General features: G+C 33.6%; 1 protein-coding gene and 1 long non-coding RNA gene across 3 annotated transcripts; one reads left to right on the top strand and one right to left on the bottom strand.

Moving 5' to 3' along the window:
• Positions 1-730: 730 nt before the first annotated feature.
• On the bottom strand, positions 731-22,274 carry LOC6583637 (protein I'm not dead yet). Of its 2 annotated transcripts, none has more exons than XM_015162990.3 (10): positions 22,073-22,274; positions 4,591-4,616; positions 4,397-4,523; positions 4,218-4,334; positions 4,001-4,149; positions 3,823-3,937; positions 3,676-3,752; positions 3,161-3,619; positions 1,924-2,299; positions 731-1,863 (listed from the first exon to the last, which is right to left on the bottom strand). In XM_015162990.3, the coding sequence occupies exons 1-10, from the start codon at positions 22,094-22,096 to the stop codon at positions 1,360-1,362; spliced, it is 1,974 nt and encodes a 657-aa protein (XP_015018476.1). In that variant the 5' UTR covers positions 22,097-22,274; the 3' UTR covers positions 731-1,359. The 2 variants fall into 2 exon arrangements, with proteins under 2 accessions (XP_015018476.1, XP_002009302.1); XM_002009266.4 differs by lacking the exon at positions 22,073-22,274 and adding an exon at positions 12,083-12,229.
• LOC116804299 lies at positions 7,519-8,172 on the top strand. Its single transcript, XR_004364268.2, has 3 exons — positions 7,519-7,730; positions 7,863-7,967; positions 8,022-8,172. It is a non-coding gene; the product is annotated as an uncharacterized LOC116804299 (long non-coding RNA).
• Positions 22,275-23,626: the final 1,352 nt, after the last annotated feature.

Below are 23,626 nucleotides of genomic sequence, written 5' to 3'. Positions count from 1 at the left end.
GGGAACTGCCTCCCACAATAGGCTAGATAATCAAGTAGCAATAAAATTACCTGAAAACAGCACTCACACCGGACGTCTCTATTATTTGAAACACAAACTTACGGGTGAGGGGGTGTATAAAAGGGCGTGGAGTAAATGTTAACAAAAATCAAAATTCTATAAAATAGGTTCATACCTATTTTAGACTCATGTCTACATTTAAAATTCGGAGACTCTAGCTCAAAAGATGTAGAAGATATAATTTAATAACTGATTTTCGAGGTTTTTAATCGATAATAAAATATTGGGAGTAGTTATCGATTTTTTTGATATGGTCAAAATCAAGAATATATACACTTTGTGGGGTCTGTCCCGACTTCTTCCTGTTACATACTTTTAAGAAACCTATTATTCTCTGATTTCCCATTGTAAATGGGTTCATTATACCGGATTTCCCATTGAAAATGGGTTCAGCGTATAATAATGAAGAATCTTTATGGTTATCAAAGTAGTAGTCCAGTTACTTTTAAACGAAATACACATTTTGTTTAATTCAATTTATCAACAAAATTTTAAATTATTTGCCAATTCTTCCCCTTAGTATTGCAAACACCCGTAATGATTAATAAAAACCAAACTTGAGCAATGAGTTTTTTTTTTTTTTTTCATTTTAATCTTTTATTTGATTTTAAAATTATATACAAATTGTATCATTTGAATTTTAACATATGAAGTTTAAAAACATAGTCTATTCTGTATGCATTCAATATATTGATTAAAATAGTATTATTTCAAGTGTTCCTACATAATTTCATGAAAATTACATTTGCAAAACCACGATACGTCAGTCTAGTTCCTAAAATATAGTATAAAAATATATTCAATGCCTGTCGTTTCGTACAAAAAATATATATGTATATGAATATATAACATTGTATTTTCGCTAAATGCAATTATAAACTAACACATGTAATTTTTCATAAATTGGTTTACCTTTCAAAGCTCTTAGTAAATGCGCTTGGTTGCTGAAAGGACGTATTATATCCTAATTACTGTTAACTTTCGCACGATCTTTATAAATATATAAAAATGTTCAGTTATCCGGAAGTTTTAGTCGAATAGTGTCACACAAAAATAGTTATAATTAATGAGTTCGAAGTTTCATTTTTGGGCTTTGAAAATTCGTTCCAAAGTATAATTGTTTTCATAAGCTTTCTTTTCAGTTGTTTTTATTTTTTTTTTTTAACTTTTTACTTAATTGTGTTGTAGATCGTACAAATATTTAATAAAAGGCACTTGTGTGTTATTTTATACAGCAAAGTTATTCGTGGGGTAGTGACCACTTTTAGACAAGACAACCAAATAGTTAGTTACCTCCAATTAGAGAGTTTGATTTAAGGCAATATCAGTTAACAATCGTGTGCCATTGACGGCTAATTGAGCTAATGGCTGTGAGCTATTGGCAATCAGGTCTCCCACCAAATTTGAACTACCAGTGGTCAGATCTGTTAGGAGTTCAGTATTGTTTGTCAATAGGCGCGTCGCATTTGCTGCCAGCTCCAACATGTGCGCCTTATTGACAGCTAACTCGGCTAGCAAGCGACTCTTGTTGGCTGCTTCCTCGGCGGCAATTTGTGCCCATTCCGGGAATGTGTCCAAGTTCGGGTAGATGACCATAGCCCAGGTTTGACAGAAAATGAATAGCACAATTATGGTGATAATCGTAGGTCCAATACCTGCTATCGCCATATCCTTGCTGCGAATATGCGCATAGCCAGCAACCAAAGCATTTGGTGGCGTGCTCACCGGCAAATGGAAGGCCATGCTGCAAGCGAGGCCTGCTGGAAGCACCAGGTACAGAGGATGTATCTTCAGTGCCAGTGACTGTGATATAGAAAAATATGAATAGCTGGTTTAACAGTTTTAATAGACTTTTGGACGCACCATTTCGTTGAGCACAGGTACGAGAATATTGGCAACGGCCACATTTGAGCTGAAGGCTGTCAGAAATACAGCCACCAGAATGACGACCAGTAGCAATGCTGCGTTAGGGAGCACCTTTAGGCCACTCATCGAATTACCAATCAATGTTGCCATGCCGCTTTGCTTGCTGCCAGCTGCCAGGGCGAAGCCACCACCTAGCAGAAAGATCAGGCCCCATGGCACTCTAGACTGAATAAACTTCCAGGTGATCAGTGAGGGTGTCGGCGACGTCGGCACAGGCCCGCGACGTGTGCAGTATCGTAGGAATGCATAGTTCGCCGGTAGCATGAAGCACATGATCACCACAAAAATGGTTGGCATCGAGTTTTTGATAACCCTAACAGTAATTAGAAATATAGATTATGTAATACAAAGAAAGTTAATTATTAATGTAATATTAAATATCAATGTATAAGTTGTCTTTAATATATATAAATAATAATTAATTTTGTTGAAAATTAAATATTTATAATGGATTTTCTGTAAAAACTTAAGCTTTAAGTAATTAAGTCGAAATAATAAAAAACTCATTCTTACTCTTATAATAACTATGTATGAGGGCATAATCTTCAATTTGTAATATCAGCAAGTAAAACACCAATAGACAATAATTAATCCATTTATACCTAAAGAAAACAAGTAAGAGACTGCTCGACTAGGAGATACCCTGAACCCTCCAAGCTGGCATTCTAATCATTCTGTACTTATTTTATGCATCCATATGTATATACATATATATGCATCCACACGCACGCATAAGCACGCGCTCTGCTAACTGCGCAGTAAGCAGCGACTGCGCTTGGGCTGTGCTGCAGTTTGGCAATATTATGAGAATTTACTTGTAGTGGCACTATCTGCATGAAACTTTCAGAATGTGATCAAAAGGTTAAACTGTGTGTATATTCCAAATTTCAACGGATTCAGGGTATAAAGTATATATATTCTTGATCAGGGCGACGAGCTGAGTCTATTTAGCCAATGCGTGTTTAAGCGTGCTTGCGTATACCTGTTTATGTGCGTGTGTGTGTTCATGTGCGAATAATTATTGAAATATCAGTTGCTCGAAGGGTTCAGTCGGGCAGTTTTGACTAGAGCTTGTTTACTTATTTTTATTCTAATTAGTTAATAGGACAGTATAAATTGTGAAGATTTGAAAAGAGTTACTCTGTTATGTTTGGCACTCAATTGACATACTCACTTGTCGGGCAGCAAGTCAGCCCATCCGGTAAAGATACCCGGCTTTCGTGTGAAGTACATGAAGACCATGATAATGAATAGAATCATCACTTGGATTTCATGTATACTCATGGGACCCAGCTCTTTGTAGCGTTGATCAATGACTTTCTTTGCCACATGTGCGTTATCCTTACCTACCTGTACCTCTTGTGCCTCCTTGCTCTTAGGCCGCCACAGACCCATAAAATGCCATTGTAGGAAAACATACGTAAGCACTGTATAAACCAACATTGATGGCACCGAATAGAACATAAACGTGGGGAAATCTAGTTTCTCGGTAGAATTGGGGAATGCAGTGTCATAGATTCCCTTGAATGTTAGATTTGTTGCAGTGCCAATTATGGTGCCGCACCCACCCAAAGACGATGCATATGCAATACCTAGGTAGTAGCATTGGGTAACCTTTGTTGGATAGGGTAATCTGTAAAATTAGGCAGTATATAAAATTGAATAGATTTATGCTATTACTATACATACTCGTCCTCATTCTTCTTTTTGTTATTTCCACCAACCATTTGATACTCTGGTTCATGATAAATTTTGCAGACTCCTTGCTGTTGGACAAATTGGATAATAAATAAAATAGTTTTCATTTTTTTCCTCCTCCATTTTTTTCAAACTGACCGCTTGGAGCTCCTCAAGCACCGCCTGCACGATCGGACTCATCATAGCCGTACAGGCTGCATTGGAAATCCACATGGATATGAACATTGTCACCATAATCAAGCCGAAATGTAGTCTATAAAATAAGTTAAAGGAAATTAGTCCAATTTTTAAAACCATGAATTAGAGAGATGCAAACCTTCTGGGACTGCAGCCCACCATTTGAATAACTCTCAGTGCTAGACGCTTGTGCAGACCACTGTATTCCACTGCCAGGGCAACCATAATGCCGCCCATGAACATCACTAATGTATCCTTAAAGTAGGTCATACATGTCTCTTCCGATCCCTGTAAAATATCAAATCTATTATTAATACTACTTAAATGTTGACTAATAAGAGCCGGTATTTTTTTACCATTATTCCCATTGTAGGAAATGCAACAATTGGTATCATTGATGTAACATATAAGGGCAATGCCTCTGTGACCCAAAACACAGCCATTATCAAAAGGATGTACATACATCTGTACTCCTGAAACGGTAAATAAACATATTAAAAGTCACACAAGGCACAGTCATTTGGGAATTTCTTACCGGAATATTGTTCATTAATATAATAGGGAGGCAAACCAGAGGCATTAGGAATACAACACATCCCTTCCAGTGGTTAGCAAAAAAAGATCCCCACCGTGCATGCGGTTCTACAGGCTCGGCCGCTTCTCTGTAAAATAATTTTTAACACTTTCAATACTGTTTTTGTACTTTTATTAGCTAATTTTTCTACTTACAGTTCCATTTTAAATTCTGGATTTAGCTGCAAATAAAATAAATATAAATAAAAGTGAAAAATAGACATTTCGTACGTTAATAAAAAAAATAGATCAATTTCAGTTCTTTTCATATGCATTTTCATTTTATTTTTATTTAATTTTTTTTTTATAATGTTCAATTATCATTGTTTATTCTTCGTTACTCATATGAAGAGAAATAGACTCGACCAACAGAATATTGAATGATTCGCCGCTTAATTTGCTTTTTATATGATATAAAAGCAAGATAGGATTTCGCATTCAGGCTATACCGACTCCATTATACTCGTTTGAAAAACAAAAAAAAACGTTTGTTTGAATCTAAACTTACTAAATAAGTAAATTTCAATACTTCTAGTTTTCAGCCTCGAAAGCCGCGTTAATACAGACAATAATTATTTTATTAATAAATTTTGATTATCATCTTGGTCTATTGATATTTTATTATTATAGTAGTTAATATGCTGCAGTATATTGACTATTATACGTTCTGAACAGCTGTGAATCAAATATAAATGCGTATTACCATGGAAATATATTTAGCTATCGAAAGACAGTAGAGTTATGGCCTTTACCCATCTATATAATAATATATCATCTTTTTTTTTACCATATGCATTATCCATATTGAATATTCATTTGAATAAATTATAAAATCCGTTTTTATATTTTTCATTTAGGAAACTATCGATTTTATAAAAAACTTACGAGCTTTAAGACACTGAACGAGTATTATTAAGTGGTTTCTCCCGACATCAACGTTCTTAGTTGTATTGATATTGATACGTTTCGATCGGTAATCGAACATAATTATGCCAATTCGCATTTGTTTGGCCTCTATTTTACGTACGTTATTGTTCATTGAACTATGTCGTATATACATACATCCAAGTTATATACCGATAAAGAGCTGGGAACATTTAGAAGTTGAAAAAACTGAACTTAAATTTCTTTTAAATACAAAAATTTTCATAATGAATATTGACTATTATAGTTTAGAGTCTCTTCTGTATTCGCATGTGGATAAAAAAAAGCGTTAAATGGTTATTATATACGATTTTTTCAGAGTTCAGGGAATTTCCTAGTTAAGCAATCTCGATATTGCATTTGAAGTAACTCAAACTATTGACGAAAAAATGTACTATTGCCATGTAATTCTATTGTCCTGTTTAAATTCGAGCACGAATGTGATGACTGTGGCGGAATATTGAGATCGATTTATATATTGAAATTTATCAATTTAACGATAAAGCGTTCAAGGCTCGTGTTGATAGCCCTTTTTTTACTGGGCTATCAACACGAGTATACTTTTCTAATTTAAACTCTATAGCAGTTTAAATAAAAGAGTTTCTGAGACATACCAGATATCAATTATCTTGACACTTCATCAGGCTGCACATGACTGTATATTAAAAGTCTCAAAACTTTAGCTTATAAATATATACTTATAGATTTCATATATATATATATATATATATATATATATATCAGAATGCGAGTAGGCAAAGCTGACAAAGACAGCCATATGTATAACCATATATATAGATTTGAATCACATATGTTAACAGGCCAATAAAAAAACTATCAATTGTCGACGATACGAGCTACTATTTAATTGTGTATCAATTAAAATGAAACAAATTTTTTCATTGTTTATAGTTACTACATATTTACAATCTTTATAAATTCATGGTGATATCATTCATCTCTATAATTAATAGATTGCTAGTAAATGCGAAGTGTCCAGTCCGATTGTTAAACGAATTAATTACTTCTCTTCAGAGTTCAAGATGTAATCATATTTATATAATTAATTATTTGTATATAATTTAAGAACGTGTAAACAATAAACAAGAAGTATTTTCTTTATCAGTATATATATAAATATATATATTTAAAATATTGCTAGCAATAATAAGGTTTATTTCTAGCTCATTTTTTGAGTTTTTCCTCTCACAAGATTTAATTCGTTGTTGGCATCGTCAATTACATTCTAATAATGTGCTTCACAGACAGGTAATGCTACTGCAGCTCAATTTATTGATTATAATCACACGGATTTCAGTTGTCAGCTATAATACTAGAGAGTGTTCCTCCCTTTTCTATTAAATAAGGTGGGAGTGATGTAAAAACTTCGAGATATAATACTGCTATTAGAGCATTCTTATACTCTTTCAATGAGTTGTCCATTCGACTATTTGTTTAGGAATGTGACTAAATATACGAAGGTTTATATATTATATATATTGGTATGTTATATTGGCCGTATTTTGAATTAAGCACATAAATGAAATATTAAATTCCATATAACGTCTTAATTCAAAATGTTGTCGTTTTTAAATATACGTATTTATAAATATATCATTACATTTCACTTTTAAACAAATATGAAAAGTCTATTTAGGTGCCCGACTGGGAATTATCTAGGAATTGTAATATGTGATGTTATATATATATATATATATATATATATATTAAATCTGAAAAAGTGTAGACAAATAAGAATTTTTGTATTTAATCGGCATCATTCGAACTAACAGCTGCAATAGCAAAGAGTATATTCGTCTACTCAATATCGACAAACCCACAATTCAAAGCCAACGTGCATTATCTCTACCAACACCGTCATTGCACTCGTCGAGTACATCCGAAGCTACTACACTGCAAATCCAAATTAAACTGCGGCTGATAATGCAAACCTAATTGAATCGCAATTGTGGTTCTTAGTATCTGCTAGAATGAGCGTATTTAAATGTAATGAAATGACTTAGTTTGGCGTTCTGGACTGTTGTTTACGTACATCTTATCAAAATCATTATACCCAGAATTCACGTTCTAGATGGACTCAGGGTATACAAAATAAATGTGTCGCCACTTGCTGAAAGCATTTGTAGTCTAGATAAAATATTGTGTGCTACTCAAGAAATTGAAAATAAGATGTGGGGAGATATAGTAAAGAAAAGTTGCCTGTGCATTCATTGTCTGAGTTCGATAAGTGAAGTGTTTACAAGTTAATTGATATAATGGGTCATGAAATACATTCGGTTGATAGTGTTAGTGAACAAGGTAGACAGACCCAGCAAAACCTCCATATAAGTACAGACTATATCAGCATTCTGGTAAGATTGCATATAATATTAATTTAAGGTTGTAAACAAGGGGCCAAAATCACAAAATAGTAAATAAATATATTGTTTTAGATAACCATCTAGATATTTTATATATTTTTAATAATAATAACTTATTTAAAGCACTACAGTGATATAAAACAAATTAAGTACATTACTTGTACTTGTACTTGAACTTGAGAGCATAACTTAACATATGGAAGGACTAAACCATCCAGTTTGTAACAGGTGACTTTCAGTGTTAACTTCCTCTGCACCTTATGCCATTTTAGTTGTATGCAGATATTTTCCAAACCAAATTTTTGCAAGTATTAGAAACGTACTCATAAGTTGCTTTGGGTCATCCAATCAACTATGATTATACCCTGTACCCATTTTCAATTGGAAATCAGGGCATTATGGTTTTCATAAATTTTATTAATATGTGAACGTGATTAATAAATATACGTGTTTTATTAGAAGGTAAGCGAAATAATGAGCAATCGAATACTATAGTACGTCACTGTTTATCACCCAACAGGCTTTCAACTTGATTTATTTATGTTCGATTAACAGACATGAATTCCAACGCAAGGGGGCTAATTTGAGTCGTCGAACACTCAAATCAAATCAATAGAGGCATGCAAGATAGCAGAGCACAAAGATCAGATGAAACAAGTAAGAAAGCTATAGGAGAGTGCTCGAATACGAAATCCCCTTAACCCATCGAGCAACTGATATTTCAATAATTGCACACATACACGCACACACACATACAACGTACGCACGTATAAACACGCATTGGCTGCAGTGATGGCTTACTATTGGAATTTAATGGTTTAATAACTTTTCTTGTGGATGTACTTTTTAATGAAATTTTAAGATTATGAATATAACATGGATATGCATGCAATTGCCAAAGCACAAGTCTCTAGTATTTGAAATACGTCTTTTGCAATATGTAGGGGTGGGGGATAAATTTTAACAAAAATCGAAATTGTATAAAATGCATATAAGTATATATTTAAAATGTATATTTATATATAGATATAATTTTAAAACTAATTTTCGATAAGGTTTTTTATCGATAAAAAATAACGGGATGAGTTATCGATTTTTTGTGATAGACTCGATATCCGCGCTGTATATACATTTTGAAAATTAGTTATAAAGTTAGACCTCATACGCCTATCATCTGGAATGCTGTTTAAATATTTTATAATGCATATAAAAAGTACATGTGGTGATCGTCGTAAATTCTGAACTATTGATAAGCAATATATATTTAGACAGAATTCGAGTGGCTCACGTACAATTGACTATATAAAAAACTGCTGCTGCTGTTGTGCACTTTAGACCTTTAACACATATTTAATCAGTGACAAGGCGATTTTAAAAATCAAAGTACAGACAAACTTAAGCAACAAGATTTTTGGTTGTTAGCAATAAGAAATTTTCTTTGCAAAAGTATTATTTAAATTTCGAACTGTACGCGTGTGCTTCAGAGACCCCTAAGACTATGTCCTCATTTTCAATCCGGCAAGCTTGAACTGAGCAACCACCTTCGATCGATTGACTATCGACAAGGCGAATAAATTACATATTGTAATTCAAATTGTGGTCGTTCACTTATTGTGCCGTTGACAACAGACTGGTATTCAAGCCATATGAAATAATAATGCTCTACATAACAAGAAACAAACAAAAACATGTTATTATTCATTTATGTACATACATATATATGTAGTTTTGATGAAATGGGAATGGAATGATCGGAGAAGTAGAATTAGCTGTGTTTTTCAATGATGGTTCCCCTTGACTTCAATATAATAATATTCTAACGAGCTCTTTATTTCAATTTAAGTTATATTCTATTTCTATTTGTAATATATCATTTGCAGTATTTTGATTGAACTAAGATTGAGCAATTAACCTTCAGTCTATCATTGGTTTGCTTGCTTTCTCATATCAATTATAACTTAACCCATACTGAACATTTCCTTAGTTAATTATGCTCAGCATACTAAATAAAAATGAACGGTGTGACGCGCATATTCAACAATTTAAGTTCCTATTGATGGAACTATATAAAAGCAAAAATAATAGCGCAAATTATCATTCTATGTATTATGTATTATTTAAATTTACTTTGTGCCTGAGGTGTAAGGCATTCAAATTGTAAATATGTATAATTATTTACATACAAAATATGTACTTGAAGAATTTTTTAACAATTAGTCAAGAACAACACACAGCTATAAACCTCTTTGTAAACCTCTAGGAAGATGATGTATTATGATGATGATATTCTCCGAAAGATAACGAAACGACTTTAAACAGCTCATTACCCAGTAAGTAATTAAATTATATATATATATATATATATACTTATATTTATTATATTTACTTATTTATTCATATACATTCATTTTATTTACAACATTGAACTCTGTATATCGGCGGTTGTATTCAACATCTGATCGGTCAAACGGGCGGTCATATCAGTCATATATAATGATCAAATATTATGATGACGTCAACATTTTTTTTTATGCGTACATTGATTAGCGAGCTCATTGAGTGTGAATAAAATGGTTAGCAAAACCTGCTTATTGCTAATTAATATTAGATTTGGCATTTTTCCGGAAAATGTCCATCAAAATATATATTAATATACTAATTGAAACATAAGTAATACTTTGCTAATATTTCACAATTGTTGTTGGAAATCGTTATATATATTGATATATATGTACATACTTATTTTATATATTATCTTCATCTTTTGAAAAATTCATTTATAAGCACTCAATCACAGCTACTATATGTATGCAGATATAGGTCGTATAGAGGAAATAAACTTGATACAGTACATAGAACAGCAGTTAAACAGCTGTTAAATCTGATGAGCAATATCATGTCAGAAAGTTCAATGGCACAGCCAAAAATCGAAAGGTGATGCAAATTAAATTTTTAATTGCTTATTGCTTTTTGTACACAACAGTGAAAAATGAAAAAAATTGTTAAAAAAAAAAATTGTTAAAAAAAAAAAAAAAAATCACCTGATATAGTAGATTCTTAATGTTTGCTAAGCACGTTGTTTAGAGACAGATAATGGCTTCAAAATTGTAGACGAATTTATATTCATTGATAAGCTGAAATAGCTAAATTCAATTATTTTTTTTTCGAGTGAATTGTATGACAATTTGAATTTCTATTATGCAATATATGAATTAAATAAAATGTGTCAATCGAATAACAAGAATTCAATAATAAATTGTATGATATTTATTTAAATTTAAATTGTTTGAAGTTTTTAGCTTTTTCTTTGATAAATGATTAAAAGTGATATTTTTCAATGATCACATGAAGCTGAGATTGATATAAATACAGTAAAACTCACCGGCTCTATAATTTTATGCAATCTAAAATTAACTTGGCACTTATTTGAAATGAAGTTACAAATATGGGGAAAATAATTCTTTCAATTGCTTTACTATACACATCGTGGAAAATTCATGCAAGTACAGCGACAATTAAAAACCACAACATCACGTACCTATGTATGTACATACATATTTACGTATCTACATATTCGCATAAGTGAATTTTTAAAAGTAAACAAATGTAGTTTATCTTAATTATATTCACTCATATTTATATATATATATATATATATATATATATATATATATATATATATATATATATATATATATAGTCAATACTATTGACTCAATAGTTAGGCTGTTGTGTTGTATTACTTTTCGCACCGCATGTGTTGGTGGCGGCAGAGCCAAAATAAAAGGGAAATAAAACTAAAGGAAAACATATACATGCCTGCTTGCACACAACAATATCAGCTGAATATTGATGGGAAAGACAATACATGATAAAGTTAGGACAAAAATATAAGAATAAACCTTTGCAACGGTTCACCGAAAACAAAGAAATCGTGAGATCTGCTCACATGACATACATATGTATGTATATACATACACATACACATATGCAGTTAGTTTCTGCTCCTTTTCACTCTCGATAGAAGATTGTATTTTCAGTTATGTATATGAAGCAAATGCAAACATTAGAATTTATATACTCGCATACATTGTATGTATGTACGTAGACATGGATCTAGAACATGTGCATCACATTGAAAATAAACATTGCACGGTATTTTTATCGCTGTTAAAATACACACACAAATATTTTATGAACACAGCAACAAACATTATGTACATTTGCATGTATACAATTACTTTTAGTTGTTATAACGATATTTATTTCTTCTTCAAACTACATCGCTTATTTCTATAATTTGCTTATAGTTATATATATATATATATAAACATTTATTTTACTTTTTGGAACAATCCGCGTGCTCCACCGTTGAAATAAATATATTTTTTAACAGAGACGAAACCACAAAACGAGGAGAACGGCAAATATGATACGATAAACAGAACACGCCCGTCCCGCTAACGTTGCAATACGCGACTGAACTGACTCGAGCAATCGGTCGATGGAAACGGCTCTAGGGACTTGAGAGACTCTGACTGAGGCCGGCACAATACACGCGTACAGTAACTGTGTGTACGTGTGCCTATATCTGAGTTTGTTGCACAGTGGAATAAAACGTGAAATTGAAGATTTACTGTTTGCCATTTATTAAACTTTATGGGTCATAAGTAACAATTAAAATTTATTTACTTTCCTTAACGACATGTCAAATATTATATTTATTAAACTAGTGTAAGCTTATGTCTAATAATATTTATGTAATAAAGAGTTCACTGTGCAACGCAAAAAGTTAAAAGAGCGGGAAATTTACTGCATAAGAATGCCATATAGGAGACTTTGAACGAGAGATGTGATCTATGCTGGGAGATGACACCGTGAGTGTACGTAACATATTTATATTATGACTAGTATATCATTAAAAATTAAATCAAATTAATTAAATATGTTAAATTAATGAATTATCTTATATCAAGCTCTTATGTGCTGCTTTTTTTACCATTGAAAATAGTCTTGTAGATTTATGAGAAAGATGCCTTATGAGCGGGCTTAATAGATATTCCAATTAAATATAGAGCATGTGGATTATTAGAAGCAAAAAAAAAAAAAAAAAAATAAAAATTAAAAAAAATTTTAGGGTGCTATCACTGCAGAATACTCATTTACGGTCAAAACGCTGCCAGTCCCGTCCTGATCAGTCACGTCCTCTATTTGTACATTTATACATACATCGCTTATTTAGTCGTAAAATTTTTTGTTTCAGCTGTAAAACTTTAGCGTGTGTGATTATTCCAATTTTTCTCGCTCAAGCTGGCATAAATACATATTCAAATCTTCTTTAGATTTGTCGAATATTTTTAAAATATCGTATGGATGATATTTTAAGTTTTGAAAAGATAAATATGATATTTCAAAAGCAACTTTAAAAATATCGATATATCAATCATTTTCGATTTTTTTTTTAGATTTTTTTTTTCCACAATCAATTTATAATCCGTCCCAATAAACAAGAATAATAAGAATAAGTATTTTTTATTTAAATAATCAAGATCGTTTAATTCCAGTATTCGGCATCATATTTTTCATAAGTGACGCCATATTTGATGTGTTAGCACTTATTTTTTATTACTTTAAGACACTAATTACATGTGGTCGTTCCACTTTTAAAGTCAGAATAATACTTTTTCATCTTATTCAAGTTTTGACATTTGCGCTTATTACTTATTACAAGAGCGACCAACGCAAATATATCAAAAATATCGCAAAAATATTTTATATGTAGGCTAAAAATATATTCCGATAAAAATAGATCGATATATTGATATTTTGATATATTTTCTACAGCCCTAACGGAAACCAATAACACAACACAGTAATTCACTTTCTGAATAAGTATAAAAACGAAGTATACAATTCATTTTAAGCTACTGTTACAAAAGCTTTGAATACATTCATTTGGTTATGTATAGCTGGCTATTATTATTATAAATCAAATTAGAATATCGCCGTGGTACTTGCGTTTTTTTATGAAACTTAATTTTGCATTCAATACTTTTACAGTTCTCGAAGTCTGAATTCGTTTACAATTGATTGCAATTTTACCTTTTCTCTAACATGAATCACGCTCCCCTCACTAAGACTCACAGTAGAACATAACAAAAATATGAGACACGATAAGCAATTTCAAACGTTACAAGTAAGAAAGCTGTAGTCGAGACTGTCCGACTGCGAGATCCCCTGAACTCTTCGAGCAACTGATATTTCAATATTTATTCGCACATGCACACACACAGCCATACGCACACACGCATAAACACGCATAGGCTGCAGTGGTGGCTTACTTTGGGAATTTAATTGTTCAATAACTTTTCTTGTGGATGTACTTTCTTCATGAAGCTTTCAGATTATTATTATAACTTGAATATGCATGTATTTGCCAAGTCATAAGTCTCTAGTATTTGAAATACGCTTTTTACAAATATGTGGGTGAATTGAAGGTGGGAGTAAATTTTGACAAAAATCGAAATTCCATAAAGTACATATAAATCTACATTAAAAATTAGGTGACTCTAACTTTAAAGATGTAGGAGATATAAATTACTGGTTTTCGATAATATTTTTAATCGATAACAAAATAACGGGGCAAGTTATCGATATTTGAAGCAAAACTCGATATGCGTGTGGTATACACGGACCTACGAACAAAATTCAAGTCTCTAGCTCTTATTCTTCTGAGATCGACGCGTTCAAGCATACGGAAGGATGGACAGGGCTATATCCACTCAGCTCGTCGTGCTGATCAAGAATATATATATATATACTTTATGGGGTCTGCGATGATTCCTTCAGTCCGTTACATACTTTTTCACAAAACCATTATACCCTGATTTCCCATATTCAATGGGTTCAGGGTATAAAAATAGAAGGGGATGGAGTTCAGTTATAGATTCAACGAGGAGAGACACCTGAGAGCGGGTGTTTGTAAACAAGTTAGACAAATCGAAGAAAACAAAACCAGAAGCTAAAAGAGAAATGTTGCTAAGAGATCTGACAACCGCCGGACCCGTCGTGTCGGCCCGAAGCAGAAAACACGTTACTGGAAAATATCAAAAATGTGGACAAACTGCATTTGCAACACTCGCATTGGTGGCCATTTTAATAATTGAATGTAGAAATATCGATGAACGAAACAAAATAGTAAATGATATACCAGTCTTAAGGATGTAAACCAATCTCAATGAAGAAAATGTGCGTAACTGCAAACCTAAGTAAAATCAGATGATATCGATTATTATACTCCAAAAGTTTAGACAGACTCAAATAGAATGAAAAAAGAGCAAAAAGTTATTGACAGAAAATCTGTTAATATTTAATGCAAAAACATATTTTATGAATTTGAATATGAAAAATTAAGGAAAATAAATCAGAGAATTCCTCCACATTGAATTTGATATCCGAATGCAAGAATACCAAGTAAGAAAGCTGTAGTCGAGACTGCCCGACTACGAGATCCCCTGAACCCTTCGAGCAATAGCTGTTTCAATCATTTTTCGCGTCTTTCTGCTTACACAACACGCACACACGCATACACACACAGGCATACACACACATATACACACACATCATACGGACACACACACAGAAGTACGCACGCACGCTTAAACACGCATTGGCTGCAGTGGTGGCTTACTAAGGGAACTTAATTGTTCAATAACTTTTCTTGTGGATGTACTTTCTTCATGAAACTTTTAGATTATGATTATATCATATGCATGTATTTGCCAAAGCACAAGTCTCCAGTATTTTATATACGCCTTTACAAATGTGAGGGTGAGGGGGTAAATTAGAAGTGGGGGTAAATTGACAAAAACCGAAATTGTATAAAATTCATGCAAGTATACGTTTAAAATTTGGGGACTCTAGCTTTAAAGATGTAGGAGATATAAATTTATTACTGGTTTTAGATAATGCTTTTAATCGATAACAAAATAACGGGGCAATTTATCGATATTTAAAGCAAAACTCGATTTGCGCGTGCTATACACGGACCTAGGAAAAAAATTTCAAGTCTCTAGCTCTTATATCTTCTGAGATCGACACGTTCAAACATACGGACAGACGGACGGCGGACAGACGGACAACGCCAAATCGACTCAGCTCGTCGCCCTGATCAAGAATATATATACTTTATGGGGTTGCCACGCCTCCTTTTGCCTGTTACATACATTTAACAAAACCATTATACCCTGATTTCCCATTGAAAATAGGTTCAGGGTATAAAAACAAGACAACGCCTCTGTACATAGCATTGTCTCTGAAAGGCAAAGTTATATACTATAAAAGCATATTTATAGATCTATTACTCTGGCATTTTCTGTATTCTTTTCAATTGTTTTGGACTCTACAATGAGTGCGTCATCGTACGGCACGTGAATGAGCGGGGTTGAAGTATTAAACCGATCATATGGAAAAAATATTTATATAATATACTTATATTATTTGTATAGGTATAAATGAAGAAAACGGTTGCATGAGATTAGTTATAAATAGCACTGGTTCCTTGAGTTTCAGTACAGACAATTTTAGTGGCAATGTGATGATAAATATATGAAATTTAAAAATTAACCATACACTGGATTATGATCAAGAAGGAGAACTGCATAGCGGCAAAAGGGCGTGGCGTGGTAGAATACATAAACATATGTATGTATGTACATATATATCAGACCGCCGAACTGAGTCGATTTGCCGTATGCATGTGTGTGCCTATAAGTAACGATTTTCAATTGTGTTGAAGGTTTGCATAAAAAATCAATAAATATATAATTGTTCAATGTGCTCGATTGAAACAGTTACAGTTAAAATTGTTATACAGTTTCATGTGTATTTCATTAAATTCGGATTTTTGATATTCTGGTTGGCATTTGTACTAATTAATTAATAGCTATTCAATAACATATATACATATGTCATGAGCTGTTTCATTAATTATGTTAAGTCGCTCACGATCGATTTGGCTAATTAGCAACCCAATGTTAAGTAACGCTGAGCAGTGCCAAGCAATTTTCTAATCGTGTTCACATATGTACATATACATTCAAACGTACAGGTGTGTCTTCTACAATGTTCTTATTTCCATGTGCATTTAACGAGAAGGTATTTAATTATAAAATCTTAGTATAACCTTTAATTGCATTTATATCTCATTCGATTCCCACGAAATTTTGTGTGCAGGTCGGGTAGGTCTGAGAATCGTCCAACATCTATTTTTCATGGCCCAAAGTTTAAAGGGTGGGCCACCATTCTTCTTTTTTTTTATACCCTGAACCCATTTTCAATGGGAAATCAGGGTATAATGGCTTTGTGAAAAAGTATGTAACGGACAGAAGGAATCATCGCAGACGCCATAAAGTATATATATTCTTGATCAGGGCGACGAGCTGAGTAGATTTGGGCCTGTCCGTCTGTCCGTATGTTTGAACGCGTCGATTTCAGAAGATATAAGAGCTAGAGACTTCAATTTTTATACCCTGAACCCATTTTCAATGGGAAATCAGGGCATAATGGTTTTGTTGAAATGTATGTAACAGGCAGAAGGAGGCGTGGCAGACCCCACAATGTATATATATTCTTGATCAGGGCGACGAGCTAAGTTGATTTGGCCCTGTCCGTCTGTCTGTCTGTCCGTATGTTTGAACGCGTCGATTTCCGAAGATATAAGAGCTAGAGACTTGAAATTTTTTTTAGATGACCGTATATACAGCGCGGATGTCGAGTTTGCTTTTAAAATTCGAAAAATCATCCCGTTATGTTTTTATCGAATAAAAACATTCAAGTTCAAGTCAGATGCCACTATAGCTAATTGTGAATGATTTTTAATTTTTTTTAATTTCTCAAATATTCAATATAATATGTAGATCATATGCTGAAAGTTTCATTAAATCCCGTTTAGTTAAAAATTAATAAAAAATATTCAAATATTTGGCCAATTAACAAACGCACGTGCAGCAGCCTCAACAGACTCGTATACGTGAGCACACATACATTCAAACTTCTTCCAGAACATTCACATCAGCTGTTAGTTTGGTTTAGTTTTCGTAGATGGCACTGCAGCAGTGAATCTATTTCAGTTTTGCCAAATCGAATCCCAAGTGAGTTTTGTATTTCATTTATATTTTGAAATACATCGAAACTGACATTTTAGCCATACTAAATGGGCATTTTTATTAGTTGGGTTCAGGGTAGTATCTAGTCAAGCACTCTCGACTGATTTTCGATAGAAATCGAAAATCAGTTATAAAATTTTATCTCCTACATCTTTAAAGATAGAGTCTCCAAATTTTAAAAGTATACTTATATGCACTTCATACAATTTCGGGCTTTATTAAAATTTACCCCCCACCTCTATATCCATCCCCTCACCCTCACTTTTGTAAAAGGCGTATTTCAAATACTAGATACTTGTGCTTTGGCAAATACATGTACATATATCATAATCTAAAAGTTTCATGAAGATTGTATGTCCACAAAAAAAGTTATTAAACAATTCATTTCTCATAGTAAGCGCACACTGCAGCCCATGCGTGTTTAGGCGTGGGTGCTTGTGTGCGTGTATGTGTGTGTGTGTATGCGTGTGTGTGCGTGTGTCTTGTGTAAGCAGAAAGACGCGAATCATTATTGAAATAGCTATTAGGGTTCAGGGGATCTCGTAGTCGAGCAGTGTCGACTAAACCTTTCTTGTTTATTTTTATTTTATTTTTTTTTTTTTGACGCAACGACCTTACGATAATATTCAATGACGCAATGTACAATGAAGCATTGATTGCTATTGAGGATCTTTGGATTTTCATTGAGAATTCATCCAGTAGGCTTTTTAACAGTGACAGTTTTCGGTCATGCGCTTATGTTAAACAATTATTCATGCACATTTTATTAATACGTGAACTTAATAAATATACGTAAGGTAAGGCAAATAATGAGCATTCGAATACTATATTACGTCACTGTTTACCACCAAACAGTTTTTCAACTTGATTGATTTATGTTTGATTAATAGATAACAATGCCATGAAAACGCAAGGGGGTTAATTTGAGTCGTCGAACACTCAAATATAGAGGCATGCAAGATAGCAGAGCACAAAGATCAGATGAGAAAGGCAACAAAGCAATGCAGATGTCCGTGTGAGCATGGCGCAGTTACGTGCATCACAATTGCAAGAGGCACGAGATGAGCGAAACCAGCAAAGACAATTAAGACGAAAAGACGTAGAGAAATAGACCGCCAACGTCAACAAGTACTTCGAGCATTTACATCACATTTATTTCTTCACCTAGCATTTCAGTATGAGCCTGATGTTAAATATTACGCTCATTCCAATGTGGCCATTGGTACATTGGACAAGGAATGACCGCACTGACTTGCCCTTAAATTTAAAAATGACTATGAAAATGAAAGGAAATCAAATCAAATAACGATCACCATAAGGCAGAACAACCTCATCTAGATCACGGTCTTGTCATCACTTTAGGCCAACCCAAACACGCCGTTTAAGTCATGGACCCGACGGAATGTATGCGCAATGCGTCAGCTAAAATCAACCTGCCGACAATCCGGCGAGCTAGTGACGAGCATAGCAAGAGTGCGCACCTCGAAGCCTTCTGTACGCCATAGAGCAAACCTGTATCTAAAATCCACAGGCTACATACAACGTTTTCGTCGAGAGAATTGCAGCTAGGTAAACCCGTACACTACAATTCTTCGCTGTTCTTGCAGTCAAATCGAAAATTCAATTTATGTTTTAAAATGACATCGTTTGGAGCAACGGAAATAGTTTAAAATACTGCTGCAAATGGTGAAAAATTTAATTCCACATTCAAAACCAAAGGCCAAGTTTACCACCAAGTCTGTTCATTGCTACCAATTCCAAACAAACCTTATACATTTTTACAAATTTACTTTATGAGTGGCAAACCATTACTTGTTTCGTTACTTCTTGCCGAGATACAAGCAAAAAAAAAAGGTATGGCATTAGCCGTTTGGCATTGCAGCTACTTTATACGATGGAGGCAGAACACGTCATTCGGCATTGAAGATGCCACTGAACATTCAAAATAATCCAGATGCAGTTTGTAACAAGTAAGAAGGCTCCAGTCGAGACTGCTCGACTAGGAGATACCCTGAACCCTCCAAACTGATATTCTAATCATTCTGGACCTCTTTTATGCACACATACATACACATGCACGTATAAGCACGCGCTCTGCAAACTGCGCAGCTAGCAGCGGCTGCGCTTGGGCTGCACTGCAGTGTGGGCAATATTATGAGAATTTATTTGTTGAAAAATTTCTTTTGTAGACATACGATCCTAATGAAACTTTTAGAGCGTAATCATATGGCTAAAATGTGTGTACATTCCAAAGAACAAGTCTCTAGTACTTGAAATGCGTTTTATACAAATTGGGGGCGAAGGGGGCGTGGTATCCAAAATCTGTAAATTACAAAATCTTTGTATCTATTAACTTAACAACGCAAATTTGAAGTCTCCAGGTCTAAAAGTGTTCAAATTAAGCTGAAAAAACAATGTCGATTTTTCGATTATTCTCGATAAAAAAGTTATCGGACAAGTTATCGAAAAAATAAAGCAAACTTGTACTGCCTATGGTATACACGAGTATGCATGCCAAATTTCAGCTCTCTAGCTCTTATATCTTCTGAGATCCTTTTGCTCATACGGACGGACGGACGGACGGACGGACGGACAGACGAACAGGGCTATATCGACTCAGCTCGTCGTCCTGATCAAGAATATATATACTTTATGGGGTCTGAGATGATTCCTTCTGCCTGTTACATACTTTTCACAAAACCATTATACCCTGATTTCCCATTTTCAATGGGTTCAGGGTATAAAAAACAATCATCCATTGCCACTGTTCTGAAACAGTGTAAAATTATTATCTGGGATGAATGCATTTATAAAAGAATCATAATCAATAAACATTTATTTTTATGTATTTAATAAATCATTATTTTGAATATTAATGTGTTTCTTTTACTTTAATACCCCTTCAGAAAATCCATTAGCCATGATAGAGAACAATATGGCATTGTTCTAATATGTGTCTGTGCATTGTTTATTATTAATGGACGAGGAGGCTGTATTTCTCAATTGACCGAAGTCGATGAGTTAGTTTGACTGAGTCAGTCTTGCTGTTACCAAATTGGGTGATTGTGATTTTGCTCCTTATGTCAAATCATAAAAATAGTCAGAAATATTTGCATATTATTTAGCAAATACACAGATAGTCTTTTATTAAAAAGCAGGTGACTATGGAAGTTTTTCCGAGCAATCTATTCGAGTGCTTATAAACAATCTACTTATAACATTTACTCATATTACCTTATGAATTTCGTCAGCGATTTTTAAGAATGTTTTTCTATATTCACTGAAGGGTAAAAGCAATTCTTGTATAGCTAAGAAGCATTAATATATTAAATATTCAATTTTGTTTGCAAAACTAAACAAATTTCAAATTATTTATCATTTTAAGATTATGAAAATATGTTTCCTAATTTGAAAGTATTTTCCCCATTCGGAATATTTATTTGGAATGACTTATCATAGGGCATTACGGCTTCTATGGTCAGGTGGTTCGGACGAAATATACATATACGTATATATATAGATAATGAACTGCTCACACAATTCTGCGATATAGCGCAGCTATTCGAAGTAGAGTTAAGAACAACGACGTCATCAAATATAGTTTCGTAATAATTTCTAATTAGATAATACAACATTTAGTCATGGGATTCTCTTTATTAAAATTTATATACTTAGTGATTAAATCATCGTTCCTAAGAGTCAAAAGAATGAAGATGCAAATTAATATTCTCATTAAAATATATTTCATTGCAAAAAAAAAACATAAAAAGCTTAGCAAACTGCTCTTAGTTAAACAACAGCTCGATGAATGTATAGAAATATGTATGTAACTAAAAGCGACTGAGAGAAAGTTAAGACGCACCGGAAAGTTAAGTATAATTTATGAGCAGATAGAGATATCGGTAATATATAAAGCTTAAGATCGGTTTCGCGTTAGAGCAAAAAATACAAAAAATTACAAAACTTTTGCGATAGCAGACGTAAATACATATGTACATACATAGCTTGACTGATTTGATAATTATTTATTGTTCGACCCGTATACTAGCGCTCGGCACTGCCTAACGACCCAATACAATATTTCAAGGTCGCTGGCAGTTATATGATTTGAATTTTATGGAAATAAAAATATCCATTTCTTTTTCCTTTACAAATGGGGAAGCTTACCATTTTGCTTGTCTCCTTAGCCATGACTATATTTAGTTATATGCGTGCCCCTTCGATTCGCAAATATTATTTGGAATATATTCACAAAAATTATTTCATAATTTTCACTTTCTATTTGTAGCTCGTGAAGACACGACTTGTTGGTTTACACAACTTTCTGTCAAATATTCTGCGACGCTCGATGACAAAAATGCGAATGAGTCTCGTAGCAAAGTTTCTTTTATGTTCTGCGTCTTATAGAGTGTCGAGTTGTCGAGGGCGAAAGCAAATCTCCGATAAGTGTGTTTGCCGTTGAGAGTATCAAAAGCGCTTGGGAGCGGCAGCCCCGTGATTATAAAAGAAACAGAAACGAGAGAGAGAGCGAGTGAGAGAGGAGAGCGATTACTAACAGAGTGTTAATATGAGTGAGAGCATGTGTGTAAGTATGTGTGTATGTGTGTGTACATTTACTTAAGGTACGTATGTATGTATGTACATATGTGTGAAATCTTTTGGTTGTTGCTACTGACCTTTCCCTTTGGCCACTCGCCGTGACCTTTTACACACTGTTCCCTCGCCTTTCGTGTCGAATAGGTGGTATAAACCGCACATGCACGCAGCATAAGCGCTAACACAGTGAACACAATAATTGCTAGTGACGTAACAAACTATCAGAGATTTAGTCATGTAGACTGTTTGAGGTTTGTATTGACAAGGTGTTAAATTCTTGATTTATCAACTTCAGTACAACATCGTCCAGAGCCTTGGAGTATGTCACGTAAGAATGTTGCAGACGGCAGCAAATTTTCTGACTGGAGTTTCTGGCTCTAAAACAGTAGAAAATACTGTTTTGGTTAGTTCTTAGAACGATTCAGAAGTAACTTAACTGTACAATTTGGATGCTTAAGTAGAAAATTTGAATGTTATAGGGTATTTTTCGATATGTCACAAATATTTTTGGGTCATCGAGGTTGTTAGTAAGTCTACTATCCAAATCTTCAAGCTCGTAGGAATTATATGCTTTTGCGGTTTGCCTTCTGTGGGCGTATATATGTATATGGGAACACTTTCCCATTTTCAATGGGAAATCAGGGTATAATGGTTTTGTTGAAATGTATGTAACAGGCAGAAGGAGGCGTGGCAGACCCCACAAAATATATATATATCTTGATCAGGGCGACGAGCTGAGTTGATTTGGCCCTGTCCGTCTGTCTGTCCGTCCGTCTGTCCGTCCGTCCGTATGTATGAACGCGTCGATTTCAGAAGATATAAGAGCTAGAGACTTCAATTTTTTTTTGAAATGTCCGTAATTACAGCGCACATATCAAGTTTATTATTAAAAATCGATAACTCATCCCGATCTTTTTTTATCGATAAAAAACCTTATCGAAAACCAGTTATAAAATTATATCTCCTACACCTTTATTGCTAGAGTCTCCAAACTTTTTATTTATGCTAATATGCAATTTATGCAATTTCGGTTTTTGTTAAAATTTACCCCCCACCCCCATATCCACCCCCTCACCCTCATGTTTGTAAAAAGCGTATTTCAAATACTAGAGACTTGTGCTTTGG

This window comes from Drosophila mojavensis, unplaced genomic scaffold (genome assembly GCF_018153725.1).
Source record: "Drosophila mojavensis isolate 15081-1352.22 unplaced genomic scaffold, ASM1815372v1 contig_74, whole genome shotgun sequence".
Lineage (NCBI taxonomy): Eukaryota > Metazoa > Arthropoda > Insecta > Diptera > Drosophilidae > Drosophila > Drosophila mojavensis.
This window is presented reverse-complemented; position numbering and strand designations above follow the sequence as displayed.

Excerpts from the sequence above, each read along its gene's own strand:
- LOC6583637 (XM_015162990.3), bottom strand. The coding sequence starts at position 22,096 with ATGGCTAAGGAGACAAGCAAAATG. Across the intron at positions 4,617-22,072 it reads CTAAGGAGACAAGCAAAATG|CTAAATCCAGAATTTAAAAT; the intron begins GTAAGCTTCCCC and ends TTTTATTTGCAG. Across the intron at positions 3,938-4,000 it reads GTGGGCTGCAGTCCCAGAAG|ACTACATTTCGGCTTGATTA; the intron begins GTTTGCATCTCT and ends CTTATTTTATAG.